Source organism: Pogoniulus pusillus, chromosome 3 (genome assembly GCF_015220805.1).
Source record: "Pogoniulus pusillus isolate bPogPus1 chromosome 3, bPogPus1.pri, whole genome shotgun sequence".
NCBI classification, from domain to species: domain Eukaryota; kingdom Metazoa; phylum Chordata; class Aves; order Piciformes; family Lybiidae; genus Pogoniulus; species Pogoniulus pusillus.
In genome coordinates, this window is record NC_087266.1 from 23,193,572 (window position 1) to 23,209,164 (window position 15,593).

General features: G+C 44.0%; 1 protein-coding gene across 1 annotated transcript in view; it reads right to left on the reverse strand.

Annotated features, from left to right (window-relative positions):
- Positions 1–15,593, reverse strand: part of FLT1 (fms related receptor tyrosine kinase 1) — a 125,553-nt gene that overhangs the window by 19,938 nt on the left and 90,022 nt on the right. Inside the window, exons 16-18 of the mRNA XM_064172541.1 lie at positions 14,553–14,659; positions 10,327–10,465; positions 2,809–2,913 (exon numbers count right to left, since the gene is read on the reverse strand). Of these exons, the coding sequence (XP_064028611.1) occupies positions 2,809–2,913; positions 10,327–10,465; positions 14,553–14,659 (351 nt within the window). The remainder of the gene's footprint in view (positions 1–2,808; positions 2,914–10,326; positions 10,466–14,552; positions 14,660–15,593) is intronic.

Below are 15,593 nucleotides of genomic sequence, written 5' to 3' on the forward strand. Positions count from 1 at the left end.
GGGACGGCGACTCCACCACCTCCCTGGGCAGCCCATTCCAGTGTCCAATGACTCTCTCAGTGAAGAACTTTCTCCTCACCTCCAGCCTAAATCTCCCCTGGCGTAGCTTGAGGCTGTGTCCTCTTGTTCTGGTGCTGGCCACCTGAGAGAAGAGAGCAACTTCCTCCTGGCCACAACCACCCCTCAGGTAGTTGTAGACAGCAATAAGGTCACCCCTGAGCCTCCTCTTCTCCAGGCTAAACAATCCCAGCTCCCTCAGCCTCTCCTCTTAGGGCTGTGCTCAAGGCCTCTCCCCAGCCTCGTCGCCCTTCTCTGGACACGCTCAAGCATCTCAATGTCCCTCCTAAACTGGGGGGCCCAGAACTGAACACAGGACTCAAGGTGTGGTCTAACCAGTGCAGAGTACAGGGGCAGAATGACCTCCCTGCTCCTGCTGACCACACCATTCCTGATGCAGGCCAGGATGCCACTGGCTCTCTTGGCCACCTGGGCACACTGCTGGCTCATGTTCAGGCAGGTATCAATCAGCACCCCCAGATCCTTTTCTGTTTGGCTGCAGCGACCTGCCTTAGGACAGCATGAACTGTTGTTTCTCACCACTGTACAATAAAGGGAATTTGAGTAACTAAGACAGATACGAGCATCTACCCTACACATGCACACGGAATCCCACCACGAAGACATTACATTGCTGCCACCTGCTCCTATTTATTCCAGGGGCAATTTCTGCAGCCTTGATGGTGCTTTAGTTTCTTCCTATTCTCAAAGAGTGCTTGCTGCAGGGCAGTTCATTTGGCATTGGGCAGCAAGGTGTTTCTGTTCTTTTGACACAAGAGAGAAAAGGAAGGTTTGTGACCTTGCAAATTCCTTCCTTGGGGATGATCCTAGATATCATAGTAGCACATGCCACTCCCTGCTAAAGCACTTGGTATTTTATTGCAGAACAAGACTGTTAAGGACATTATCAAGAGGGCGCACCCTACACAGAGTACAGCTGCCAGATCACAGCAAGCTAGAAACAGAAGCTAGTTCAAGTGGAGTGTTGCAGGAACAGTGTTGTATATGCCCCTTCAAGGGCTGAAAGTAACATGATAACCAATAACCCAGTATGCAGCTGCAAAGCTAGAAGCCACTGGGTAAGAGGGATGTATTCAAACTTTGCCTGAGCAGACCCAGCTGAGAACACAAAGAGTCCAAGCTTTACTGGCAGACCAGAGAATGTGTCCTGGTGAAGAATGGCACTTGAAAGAATTCAAGTGTTAAGACAGATAAGCAATGCACTACAATCTACCAGAGCCTGATATGATCCTTAAATGTATAAACAAGGGGAAGCTGAAGACACAGAAAGGGATGACACCAGGACTCTGGTTATGGCATTCAGCCACAGCTGCTGTAGGCTAATTTATTTGGGGCAATTAACAAGGCATGGACATCTAATAGGCCCATTAGCCTTCCAGGACACAGGCTACACTGAATATCTTTCTATCTTCTAGCTTCCCAAGTGCCTTCTTCAGATTGATGAGGGTCTTTGTTCTTTCTGCTCCAGTGCGAGAAGTGGCAGTGAATAGCTGGGAGGTGATTTCACATTGGAAGGAGCACTGGTGTGTGAGTAGTGTTGGCAAATCCATTACATGACCTGAGTAACAGCATCCTAAGCACTTGTGTGATGAACTTGCTACCAGTTCAGAAAGGACACACCTGCAGAGCTCCAACACTGAAGATGCTTGATCTGTTTAGCTTAATAGAAGGGGCTTCGTGAAGAGAAATAATGATGTCATCTGATGGAGAAGGTTAGAATGAAAAGTGAAAGTCAGAGGAAAAGGCAACATAAGGCACATGATTTAACAAGATGATTAATGATTGGAACTGATGAACAAGGAAAATACAAAACCTCCCAACTGGATGTCTTCACATCAAGGTGGATGCCTTATGCTTCAGCTAAATCTTATTTATGGTGTTCAGCATAGAGTCAGTCTAACACAATGCACAACATGCTGTATACAGGAAACCTAATTGCTCCTTCTCATCTTGCAAAAGTCACCATTTAATTCTTTCAGTCATTTGCAGCAATAGAAACAGATCTTAAAAAAAACCCAAACAAACAGGCAATCAAGTTCTCCCTGTCCCCCAGAGGGACACCGAAGTACTAGAGCAGGTTGATCAAAAATAGAGGGCTGCAGCACCTCCTGTATAGGGACAGGCTATGAGAGTTGGGGCTGTTCAACTTGGAGACAAGAAGGCTTCAGGGAGACTTGACAGTGCTGAAGGGAGCCTGCAAGAAAGCCGGGAAAGGACTTTTTACAAGGGCTTGTAGTGACAGGGCAAGAGGGAACAGATTGAAGCTTAAGAAAGGTATATTCAAACTGAGTATTAGAAAGATATTCTTCACAGTAAGGGTGGAACAGGTCACCCAGGAAGGTTGTGGATGTCCCCTCCCTGGAGGTGTTCAAGGCCAGGTTGAATGAGGCCTCGAGCAAGCCGGGCTGGTGGAAGGTGTCACTGCCTATGGCAGGGTGATTTGAACTAGATGACCTTTAAGGCTTCTTCCAACCCAAACGTTCTATGAATCTATGAAACATTCTCCTTTATCACCTTTTTTTTTTTTTTCCTGTGAATGCAATTTCTATTTCATAGGTCTTCCATAGGCTTGTGGGGAACCTGAAACTTGGTGTACCCATTTTGGAGATTTCAGAGAGTTACTGGTGGGAGGATAACACCACACGCTCTTGTTTCCAACAGAATCATATTCAAAGTGAGACACTGTATATAGAAATACTTTTTTTCAAGCCCAGCTTTGAAGCAAGATACCTTTCAGCATTTTCACAGCAACTATTCTGCACGTTGGTGATTTCTTAATTCCAAAAGCAGATGCTTGTACCACCTTTCCAAAAGCTCCATGTCCAAGAGACTTTCCTGTAAAGAAAATAAATTGGAGAGATGCAGTCTGGTAAAAAAGAAATCATGTCAGCAAATGGTGTCATAGATAATGAACTGAAAAATGGGCTTTGCAATGACTCCTACATGTACATTTCCAACACAAGGGTGTTTTAGGGGGTTTATTTGGTTTGAGTTACGGGAGTTTCATTGAGGTTTTGTTTGTTTGCTTGTTTCTAAGAATAAGCAGACAAACCAGAAGACAGAGTCATGAAAGGGAATAAATGATAAAGCTGATAATGGTGCTAAATGAATGCAACTCTTTTCTGAAGGTACACCTGCTTCTGACTCAGGTTTTGCAATCTAGCTCTGCCAGAGACAGATTTGCTCCTCTCTTCCCTGAGCACACTGCACCATGCAGCAGGCTGTGACACTGATAGTTACATCCTGAATAACACAGGGCCTCTGCCTCAATTCACACACACATTAAGATGCAGCTTGAATCAAACTTTGATGATTTTTACAGATTAAATTCTTCCTTCTCAAACAAGATTTGTTAAAATTATCTTAATTGCAGGGACACAGCAGCAACTTTGCATGGCAACCCCTGACGCGCATGTTTGGCCTCCGGTGCTCTTTGCCAACAAGCCCTTGTAGTTTAAGACCATGGAGCAGTGAGAAGCTGCAAATCTGTGTAAATAAGACCTTTACATTTGCAAAATGAGGGTGGATTCAGTGAGAAGGGACTTGTAGTGCCAAGTGACAACTTTGTTCATGGTGGATACAGTGCTCCCAGCTGTCTAAGGGCAGACATTTGTGCTGTATCATCATTATGCTGCCACTGACAGACTCCAGAGGTCTTGAGATAAATTAGTGGGCATCAATAGTTCTCCAACAGTAGAAGCTGAGTGTCTTCTTCCTTCATATTCAGAACCAGGTAAGACTCCAAAGGGTACTGTTACAACTTTTCTGGAGTTCATGACATTTTATGTCTATCTTGTGATCTCCACAAGCCTCCTTCATAATTTATCAGTGTTTGAAGCAGGGAATATTGACTACCTCTTCGACACTGTGCTCACATAGACAAGCCTGACTGTCTCTGCCCTTCTCAAGTGTCTGGAGGAGTTTTGATCAGAGAGCTCTTGTCAGCATATCTGCTAGCAACACACTTAATTTCCAAGTAACTATTTTGAGATTGCATTTGTGCTTCGCCTTCAGCAGAACCCAGGCATGAAGCAAGAGTATAGCAGCAGTCTTTGTGGTATAGAGAAGAGCATAAAATAAAGGTCAGCTTTTCCTATAAAACCAAAGAATAACATGTGCCCCAAATTTCCTTGTCAGATATGCACACATGACATAGCCATTTCCACAGCATCATTTCCTTTCCCTATGATGGACATTTATTTAAGCAGCTCACATTTGGACATCTACCTTGCCAATGTCTGAGAGATTAATCCCATGCAAACACTCACAAGCAGAAAAAAAGAGCTGCTGACAGTTCTAAATTAAATAGGTACTGCCTTTCATATGTGTATCACAATTCTACATGTCTGTAGGTAGAAATAAGTAGCATGTTATCAAAACAAGGGAAAGAAACACAAAGTAGAATATAAGCCATAATAAACCCAAACAAACAAAACCTTGAAACAAAAAAAACAAACCAAAACAACAAAAATCCCAGAAATGTCTTTCCTCACTAGATGTGCAAAAGTGTTGCATTTCTTTCTTTTAATACAAAATAAAACCCATCACGAAATTAATCTACATCAACAGATTGAGCCTCGACTTGTGAAGGGCTTAGTATCTGACACACAAAGACAAGTGAATCAGTGCACATCTTTGAAAAACCTATGGCCACCTTTATGAGTTAACACATCTTTATTGATGACCTTGATGAAGACATAGAGAGTGTCACCAGGAAGTTTGCAGATGACACCAAGTTAGGTGGCATCTTGATCGTCATGAGAGTAGGGAGGCTCTGCAGAGGGACTTGGATAGATTGGATTGATGGGCCAATGTTACTGGAGTGAGTTTCAACAAGGCCCAAAGCCAGGTCTGGCACTCAGGTCACAACAACCCCAAGCAACACTACAAGCTTGGGAAAAAGTGTGACTGAAAAGCTGTCTGGCAGAAGGGGACCTGGGGGTTGTAATTGACAAGCAGCTGAATACGAGCAAGCAGCGTGCCCAGGTGGCCAAGAAAGCCAATGGCATCCTGGCTTGTACTAGAAATGCTGTGTCCAGCAGGGATAGAGAGGTGATTGTCCCCTTGTACTCAATTTTGGTGAGGCCACACCTTGAGTATTGTGTTCAGTTTGGGGCACCTCAATACAAGAGGAATGTCAATGTGGCAGAGCTAGTGCAGAGGAGGGGAACTAAGCTGGTGAAAGGCCTGGAGAATAAATCTTATGAAGAGCGACTGAAGAGCTGGGACTGTTTAGTTTGAAAAAGAGGAGGCTGAGGGGAGACCTCATTGCTGTCTACAGCTATCTGAAAGGATGTTGTGGAGAGGTTGCTGCTGGTCTCTTCCTACAGGTAATTAGTGATAGAATACGAGGGAATGGCTGTAGGTTGCAACTGGGTAGGTTTACACTGCAAGAGTGGTCAGGCATTGGAATGGGCTGGACAGGGAGGTGAGTGAGTCACTTAACCTGGATGTGTTTAAAAGTTGTTTGGATGTGGTGCTTGTGGATATGGTTTCTGGTGAACCTTGTAGAGTATGGGATATCAGCTGGACTTGGCAACCCTGAGGTGCTTTTCCAACCTGAATGTTTCTGTGATTCTGTGATATAAACTCCTCCATTCAGCAGATGTATAAGCAAAGCAACATCAAGGCTAAGCTCTCTGTTTTCTTGGTGTACTGATCTTCTCAGTCCTTAAATGTGTTTACTGTTTGCAGTTTCTATGTGATGAAGTTACAGTTTAAAGTCCTATAAAACCCATCACACTTCTTTTTAGTGCATGGCTTTAATGTGTTTCCATCACTGTTAACTCAATTCTCATATTGCAATAACCACTTGGAAACATAGCAGCTAGCTCAGAATGCTACAGAAAGCTGCTAACCTTTCATACACAAGAAAGAGCACAACCCTTCCTTCTGGTCACAAGGGTTTCATGGGAAACTGTAGCAACACCTGATGCTTTAGTCTTTGTTGTTATGCCATTGTCTCTACCATGCGAAATGTTAGCACAGAATAAGGCTGCTTTAACTTTTCAGTGTGTAGGTCAAGGTCTGTGGTTTAATATGTAGGTGGTGTCTATGTCTCTAAGAGATTGCTCTCATAAAAGCTCCTTATTTTGACACATAAAGTAATCACAAAACTATTAAATGGAGCTATTAAAAAGGGGAATACTAAGTTGCCCAACCTCCTGAGCAGTCAGCTTGTCACAACCTTCAAGAGTATGCATGTTTGGGATATTAAATGGTGCAGTATTTATACTGAGACTAATTGGAGCAAAATGCTCTAATTAAATTTGCTGCACTTTGCTTTCTTGAGACAACTCAGAACTCGTTAAGTGAACATATCCTTCAGCCAAGGAGTCTGGGATCAGGAGATTTCTATTTCAGTTCCATTTAGCAGGGTCCTTCAAGAATGAGAGCAGTTGGACTGGGGCATCAGCAGAAAGCCCTTGCAGACAGCATTCTTCACGTCTGTAGGAAAGCAGAGACTCAAAGATGTGTTCATTTCTCAGGTTTTCCCCAGATTTTCCATTCTGTTATGTGCAACAGCTCTGCACATGAAGGAGAACAGGAAGAGCTCTGCTTGATGCTGACACTGTGGGCTTGCAGCAGACAGGAGGGAGCAAGGCTCAGGAAGCCATCTACCACTGACATGCTTGACATTGCACCGAAGTTGTGTGGCAACACTTCCTTGGGGGTCTTTCATCACAACGTCAGCAGTGTGTGACCTTTCATAGATTAGGAAGGTCAAGCCCAAGAGTAAGGTGAGAAATGCATGATAGCTCAGCTAACACTTGTGCTGGACTGCAATGTTATCGCCAGCTGCAATGACAGTGATTTATAGCAGCAGCATTTTCCTGCCTAATGAAAAGCTGACATTTTGCTCTCAGACTAATCTATACTGAATGGTAATTATCCTGTCTTCAGAGGTGCCCATATGAAGTTTCCTGAAATGTCTGTAGCTCTTGCAGCTGACAGGGGAGCCCTGTTATATAAGCACCTCGTCAGCGTCATGGGCTCTATGTGTGCGTGTTGGAGGAACATGCAGCAAAGGAGACAGGGGCTGGAAGGAGAGACTTATTTGCAGAAGTTACAACAGATATGGATAAGTAGGTGGAAAGAGAAAAACAGACCTATCTGATGCTGGAACGGGTTGCATTTCTAAGTAAAAATATTTCTTTAAAAAAACATAGAAGCACATTTTGTGTTTGTGAACCACTAATCCTCTGAGGCTGCCAAGGTTACTCAAAGGCTGAGCCAACTGCCATGTAAGCAGGACTTGCAGTGAGCTAATCTAGCATACTGCACATACCCAACTTCTCTGAATCTGGTTCTCATTCATTGTCAGCATTCCTTATTTGTTTACACCAGTTCTTCCACTTTTAACTCATTTTCTGGCCATCATTCCTCACCTCCAGGCTCCAAACACCAATCCTGCAAGACGTGGGTTTTTCCTCGGTGTTTACATTCCGTTTCTGCTTGATTCTTTCCGTGGGATTTACACACAAATAAAGCATGGCATAAAACAACGGTTACATTGTCTGCACATCAGGCTTTTGGTTCATCATTGCAAGAAAACTATTTGAAGATTGAAGACACTCCAGCACAAGGTTGTGCTCCAGCATTCCCAGAATTGTGTATGACAATTATAAATGGCTAGCAATGTACTTCAGCTGTGCTTATCCACATCTGCTCGCCTTGTGACTTCTAGCAGGCCAATTGTCATCCTAATTGTATGCATGTTTTAATTACTCTCCGTGTCTTATTCTCAGAAGACAGAGGGAATCTGTTAGAGCTCCTAATCAAAGTGCAGGGATTTTCTAGACTTTGTTGTAGGACAAATGTAACATATGCCTAAAACAAATAAATAGCACTACAACAGTAGTCTGAGCTTATCGCTGATACTGTCATGTTGACCCTCTTGCTAAACTCTCTGTGATTTCCGGAGTGATTCTTCAACTTCGAAATCTGGTCCTTACCCTCCTGCCCTCCTCATCAGCGTTGCACTAGGCTAAACAAGTTAGGAATGATCCCAAAGCCAAGTCTTTCACTGAGGTATCTGTAGGCGAGCTAGCTGCAGTTTCAAAGTTTCCGTGGGTATTTGTTTATTGATGTGTGGGGTCATATGTCACATTCTTGCACTTTATGGTGCAGTAACAATCATTTTTATAAATCTTCAGCCCAGAGGGAGAACAGTTAGACTATGCTGGAGAGAGTAGAAAAGGGAGAAACAGGGAGGAATAAGGGTGGACTGTGAGGACCCATTTCTGCATAGGCTTTTTGCCAAATTAGTACACAGCTCGTACACAAACATTCCTTTAACAAGGGAAGAACATTGCAGTGAGTGCCAAAGGTCAGACCCTGAATCTAGAGAGAGAAGCATCCAGGTCAGCAGTCTGCTTTGGAAGCTTTTGGTTGCCCTGTTTTTATCTTGTACTTTAGGCAAAACACTCTGCAGAAAACAAAGTGCAGGATTCTTGTCTGTATTGTCATTCTATGACAAGGTGACAGGTTGAGCAAAAGGGTGTGGACATCTTCTACTTAGATGTTAGTAAAACTTCTAACACTGCTTCCCACAGCATTCTCCTGGAGAAACTGACTGTTCATTCCTTGAATGAGCATACACTTCACTAGTTTAAAAACTGTTTGGATGTCCAGACCCAGAAAGTGGTGCTGAGTGGAATTAAATCCACTTGGCAGCTGGTCACAAGTGGTGTTTCCCATGGCTCTGTTTTGGAGTCAGTTCTCTTTAATATCTTTATCAATGATCTGGATGAGGGTCTTGAGTGCTCTCTCAATAAGTTTGCAAACAACATCAAGTTAGGTGGGACTGTTGATCTGCTTGAAGATGAGGAGGCTCTACAAGGCTCTCTGGACAGGCTGGATTGCCAAGGCAAACTATATGAGGTTCAACAAGGCCAAGTGTGAGGTCCTGCTTTTGGGTCACAACAATCTTATGCAGCACTACAGACTCAGGGGAAAGTGACTGGAAAGCTGGCCAAAAGAAAAGGATCTTGCAGTATTTGCCAATGGACAGCTAAGTATGAGTCAGCAGTGTGACCAGGTGGCCAACAAGGACAACAGCATCCTGGCTTGTATTAGAAGTAGTGTGGCCAGCAGGAGTAGATAAGTAATCATGTCCCTATACCTGAGACTAGTGAGGCTGCACCTCAAATGCTGGGCTCAGTTTTGGGGTACTCGCTACAAGAAAGACACTGAGTTGCTGTAGTGGATCCAAAGAAGAGCAGTGAAGCCGGTTAGGGACCTGGAGCACAAGTCTTAGGAAGAGCAGATGAGGAGAACTGTGATTGTTTAGTCAAGAGAAAGTGAGGCTCAGGGGAGGGATGGGAAGATGAGGTTGGCCTGGGCCCACCTCTCCAGCCTGTCCAGGTCCCTCTGGAAAGGCATCCCTTCCCTCTAGCAAGTTGACAGTGCCACCCAGCTTGGTGTCATCTGCAAACTTGCTGAGGGTGCACTCCATTCCTCTGTCCATATCACTGACAAAGACATTAAACAGCACTGGTCCCTGGAGGGATTAAAAAGAAACCAGACATGGTGCATAGGAAGATAGTTTTGGTGGACTTGACAGTGTGAGGCTGGAATTCATGATCTTAAAGTTGTTTCCCATCCTGTCAAGGGTTGAATTTAAATTTGCTGCTGTTATTCAAAACCATCCTGTCTCATGCCAGCTTCAAAATGAAAGTGCTGGCTCAAAGTTCAGATGGTAGCATGAGAGGCTTTCTATTCCAGTTACTGCTTTTGGGTTGTGAATTTTGGGTGTTGGCTCCTTTTCCTTTGGGATGGTGCTGATACGGGTGGGAGTTGGGTAGCACAATGTTTTTCTGCTTTATTCTGGGGTTTTCCTGCATTTCATTGCATTTTTTTTTCTGCAAGTAGGCTAAGCTAAGGTAATTGTGCATTTCTGTTATCTTATTTACATTGAACTCTTATCTCTCTTTATCTCAACCTGGAGTTTTCATGTGTTACTTTTCCCTCACTTCTGTGCTGGGGGGGCAAACAGGCAGGTTAACCCATTATACAACCTCAGACGTTCTATAATTGTAGTTTTCCTACCTGGAATCAAAATATACATAGGAAAAATCAAGTAGACAGTCCTAAGTACATCAGTGTTTGTGGCATGGAAGACCTTACACAGAACCTGGCAGTAGGCTGTGCTATGTGTCTAAAACACACTCAGCTCCTCTTTACCTGCAGTTACAGGTACATTTTATCCAGTTACTGCAAACTCAGTAAGAAGCATCCCATTATTACCTAGTTTAAGCCTCTCCCTTGCAATTTCCCACTTGCTGGCATCGTAAGGCAGGCGTTCACATTGTTCATCTAAGGGAACTTCATCAGGATCCATTATGATGGACAGATAATGATTGGTTTTCATTTCAGAGGAATAAGGCTAGAAAACAAAGAATATTGTAACATGAAAAAAAAAAGGTTTAAAGTATCCATCAGCATCTTCTTGTTTAGATCAACAGCTCCAAGTTAATTCTGTCCATGGGGCTGCAGGTTTTAAAGTCCAAGAGATGGTTAAATCACAGCTCCTTTCTGCCTTTTTATATCTATCTGCATTAGAAACTGCTTCCTCTGGCTTCCCTCCTGTGAGACATATTGGTTTCTCCAGTGGAACCCACGTGTGTCTGTATCAACGTACGGTGCTGACACAAACCCTCTGCACAGTCAAGTGAAATATTTTCATCAAGTGACTAAACACTGCTGATAAAAATAGCTCTCCTTCATGACTGTGCAAAGTAAAAAGTGGCCATATGTAACAGATGGAGTTCAACTGCCCGTGTTTATTTTTTCCATATACCCAGCAAAGGTAGGTCATATGTGGTTAGAAGTTGTGCAAGACTAGTTGCCAGGAGGCTAGATATTATACATTTCAGAGACTGTTTACAGATTTTCAAAGTTTTTCAGATTTTTTTATTCCTCTGGCTTAATTTCTGACAGATTTACTGAAAATATTTGATTTTGGAGGCATTCATAGGATCATAGGATGTTAGGGGTTGGAAGGGACCCAAAGAGATCATCGAGTCCAAGCCCCGTGCTGGAGCAGGACAATACTATCTAACACAGATCACAGAGGAACACATCCAGACAGGCCTTGAGAGGCTCCAGAGAAGGAGACTCCACGACCTCCTTGGGGAGCCTGTTCCAGTGCTCTGTGACCCTTACAGTAAAGAAGTTCCCCCTTGTGTTGAGGTGGAACCTCTTTTGCTGCAACTTACACCCATTGCTCCTTGTCCTGTCACGGGGAGCAAGTGAGCAGAGCCTGTCCCCCCACTCCTAGCCAGGCTTCAGATACTTATAAACATTTATCAAATCCCCTCTAAGTCTTCTTTTCTCCAGACTAAAAAGTCCCAGGTGCCTCAGTCTCTCCTCACAAGCCATGCCCTCCTGTCCCCTAATCATCCTCCTAGCCCTCCGCTGGACCCTCTCCAGCAGATCCCTGTCCCTCTTAAATTGGGGAGCCCAAAACTGAACACATTCATAAATACCCAGACCCAAACATGTAATTTCAAGGACATAATTTCAAAATAATCTACCAGAAGTTCACTTTCTACTGAGCAAACAGACTACCCAGTCTGCATGAGAAATGTAAGGAAAGCTGAAGCCTAATCTCAAAGTTTTCAGCAGTCCATCCATTTTGAAAGCTATTTTCCTTGAAAGAGCACCTAGATTGCCATTTTAATCCACAGGACACTTCTTGGCACAGAAGTACTCATAATTCTATAGAAAAGGTCTAATGCTTGTTCTACTTTCCTAGCTATTAGTTGGAATATATAGAAAGTCTGCTCAACGAAGCCTCTCGGTGTTGCACTTCCTACGCTCATAGGAACAGCCCATGGGCATAGAAACAAACACACAGGTCTATCTTTCAACTGCCCCCTGTGACCTTTCTCTTTCTTGCTCTATGGCTTGGAAATATGCCCCTAACAGATGTGCTCCAGACTTTTGTTTGAAAGGGTATTACTGGTGGTGTATGCTTTGGTGATAAATAGAAGTAAATCAAAATGATAGTAGCCAATAGCTTCTGGTTTAGTTGCACTCACCAGCACAAATAATCAGAAAGTTAGTCACAATCTGGATTCCACTGATGCTTGAGAGAAAGTCAGGTGGCATAAGTCCTGGCTCCAAACCATTCATTGACACTGGGCAGGATGTGGATAGAAACAGAAGCATGTGCGCTGCTCCGAAGAGTATTTCTTGACAGAGACATGTATGCCAGACTGCTCCTAACAGTCATTTTAGAAGAGCTTATAAGTGGAACTTACAAGTCCACTTTTAGAAGAGCTTGTAAGTTTTCACTCCAGAAAAAGCAACAGGGGGGTGGGAAGATGCAGAGAGCTTTCTGAAGTTCATTATTCAGATGTGCTGAATAGCAAATCCTTCATACAATTAGAGATTTTCACAGAATCATACAACTGTCAAGGTTGGAAGTCACCTCAAAGATCATCCAGTTCCAACCCCCCCTGCCATGGGCAGGAGCACCTCACACTAGATCAGGTTGCCTCAAAAATTCTCCAAGCATGGGGCTTCCACCACCTCTTTGGGTAACCTGCTCCAGTGTCTCATCGCTCTCACGGTGAAGAACATCTTCCTAACATCCAATCTGAATCTACCCATTTCTAGTTTTGCTCTATGCCTCCTAATCCTATCACTACCTGACATCCTAAAAAGTCCCTCATTAGCTTTCTTGAAGGCCCACTTAAGATACTGGAAGGCCACAATAAGGTCACCTTGGAACATTCTCTTCTCCAGACTGAATAACCCAAACTCTCTCAGTCTGTCTCCATAGGAGAGGTGCGCCAGCCCTCTAATCACCCTGGTGGCCCTTCTCTGGACACACTCCAGCATGTCCACATCTTTCCTGTAATAGGCCCTCCAGAAATGGATGCAGTGCTCAAGGTTTTGAGGCATTTTTAACATGAATTGTTAAGCATATAATTTGTGCTTTAAGAAAAGGCTCCCAGGGATTGTCTAAGTATTTTTTTCTGTACTGGCAACGTTGTTTGTACAAGAAATTTAATTTACAGCTAATTCCATAATTTTTTGAGAGTAAGGATTTGTAATAGAAACATGGAGAAGACCAGAAACATAGGCCAACACTAGCTGGAAAAGTTCATCTGGAAAGGAGCCTTCACATGTCATCTAATTAAAGTTCATTGTTCTACAGCAACAGTCATTATTTTGATACCTTTTCACACTCTCACAAGCAAATGTTAAGTTTTGCTGTCATAACAAAAGAAATCTGTAAACCTTTGCTACATTTAAGACTTACAATTTTCTAATGGTTGGCAGTCACGTTTGGAAATTGCTTCATCGTTGCTGGTGAGGATTGTTTCACTGCTACTTGCTTCGTAATTTCTCACATAACTACAAAATTTCTCTGCAGTTTTGGCTAACATTTACTTTTTTTCCCCAAAAAAAGTGTCCTGCATTTCTTCTTACAATGGTTTGTGGCAGTAGGAAGGGAGGCAGAGTGGCCACTGCCATGTTGCCCTGGTTTGGGGGTCTGGTGCTGCTTTCCCATCACTGATCAGAATTTCTCAGTATAAAACCTAAGATATAGACAGGTCTTATTGCAGGTTGAGAAAAAAAAATGGTCTGGCAGGTTTCAGTCAACCATTACAATCATCATGGAGTTTGGTCAACTGGAATACGCTCAACTGTGGTGGCTGTGAGCCGTTATGATGTGGCACTTCTCCAGCTGGGTGAAGTAGAGCAGCCAGGGCTCAGAACTGCTGTGGTATGGGAGTGGGGGAGAAAGAAATGTGCAGCCATTCCACATCTCAGGGTCTGCAGTGTACCTCATCTCTCCAATACCTCCCTTCTCTTGGATCTATCTAGTCCTGAGAGCTTTCTTCACCACTGAGGAATTGTATTTTCTGCTCCTGAGAGCTGCTGCTGCTTAACATGCACACAGCATGCAACCAATGCAGACGTGGTGCCGTCAGCCGTGGACAAGAAGGACGGTCAGCTGCAGGGGCAGTTATATCGTTATCATCCTGATACAGCTCTGTCTGCTCTAGAGGCTGCCCTATCAAAACTGCTTCAGTAAAATACCACTTTGGAAGCGATGTAATTATACCAGACACTGTGCAAACCAGACCTCGGTGTGCTCTGTGAAAAACTGTCATTGTCACTCACTCAGATCTTCAAAGACATGAAGATGCCAAACACTCACAGCTTTTAGGGAATAGAGATGCCTTTGGTGAGAATCAGGCACCCAAATGCTTGCATGTGTCAGAACCTTGCCCCTGCCCAGGCTTTGCTTCCTTGCTTAATCACACACAGGCTAGTGAGTCACAGTTCTCTGGGCACCAATCAGCAGCCTGGTTATTGCACGGGGATCAAAGACAAGCAGTAAATGAATTAGATGGGGTTTGGGTAAACTCAGGAATTCCAGTGGCCCGGGAAGGATTTTCTAAGACAAGAAAAGGTTTGGTAAGTAAAGGAAGGAGCTCCCTATCTGTTCTTACCCTCTTCAGCTTGCGAATGAAGAGAGTCAACAGGATCCAAAAGAGTGTTGCAGCCACGCAGGTACAGGTCAGGGTTATTAGCTCCAGGTTTGACCTCTCCGATGTGCCTGGGAAAATCAAGTGGTAAACATTTTAGGAAAAGGCCTGCAAAGCAAGGTCACTTTATGTTTCTTTGCTATTAAAATAAAATACCAGGAAGGACCAGCTTCTTTTCAATGGGGTATTAATCTCTGTTTGGACTGGCTTGCAGAGCCTGGAAAAGAAATATTCTCCCTGGTAAAGCCATTGTATTAAACACAGCAAACCTGCTGTAAGCTTTTCAGTAAAAAAATGAGCTCTTCCTTGGGGTGCAGCAGGTGAAGTACATCAAGACTGAGGATGACCACTCAGATAATAATTTCCTTTTGAGGTGGAAATTCAGCTGCAGGGTATTTTTAGCCAATTTCTCTCTGCATAAGAATGTGTGTGGGCCTCTGCAGGCAGTTTCACCACACCACACTCCCACCAACAGTGAAACCCATCTGTTCAAGAGAGGAGCAGAGGTCTCAAAAACGCTTACTGCTCAGCAGCCTCAGGAGATGATGTCGTTGTGCAGAGGGCATGGCTGTGCTGGCCCTTCCTCTGGGGCAATGCTGGTGTGAACACATAAGAAAAACTCCAGGGAGAGCTTGTGCTGCTCTAAGGCACTGCTGAACCCAGGTGTGATCCAGGACATGCTTCAGTGCTGCTGCTTGGGTTTTACTGTCCAGGACATTTCATGCGTTTCCTTGGGCACTGTGCCCAAGTTCTGTCCCAGCTCAGTGAGCGATTCTATGATGGCTGAGCCTTGCAGCCCACACCTCCATTCCAGCCATACGAAAATACACCAAAGACCTCACGGAGGGAAAGCTGGAAGATTCCTTTGGTGGCTAGCAGTATCGCCAACAAGAGTCTCTGAGCTCTTTCTTTCATGGCCTGGATGGATCCAGCCTGGCACTTGTGAGCATAGCTCAAACAAAACATAGCATGGGAGTCTTGAGCTCCAGAAAACTGGGGCATAGA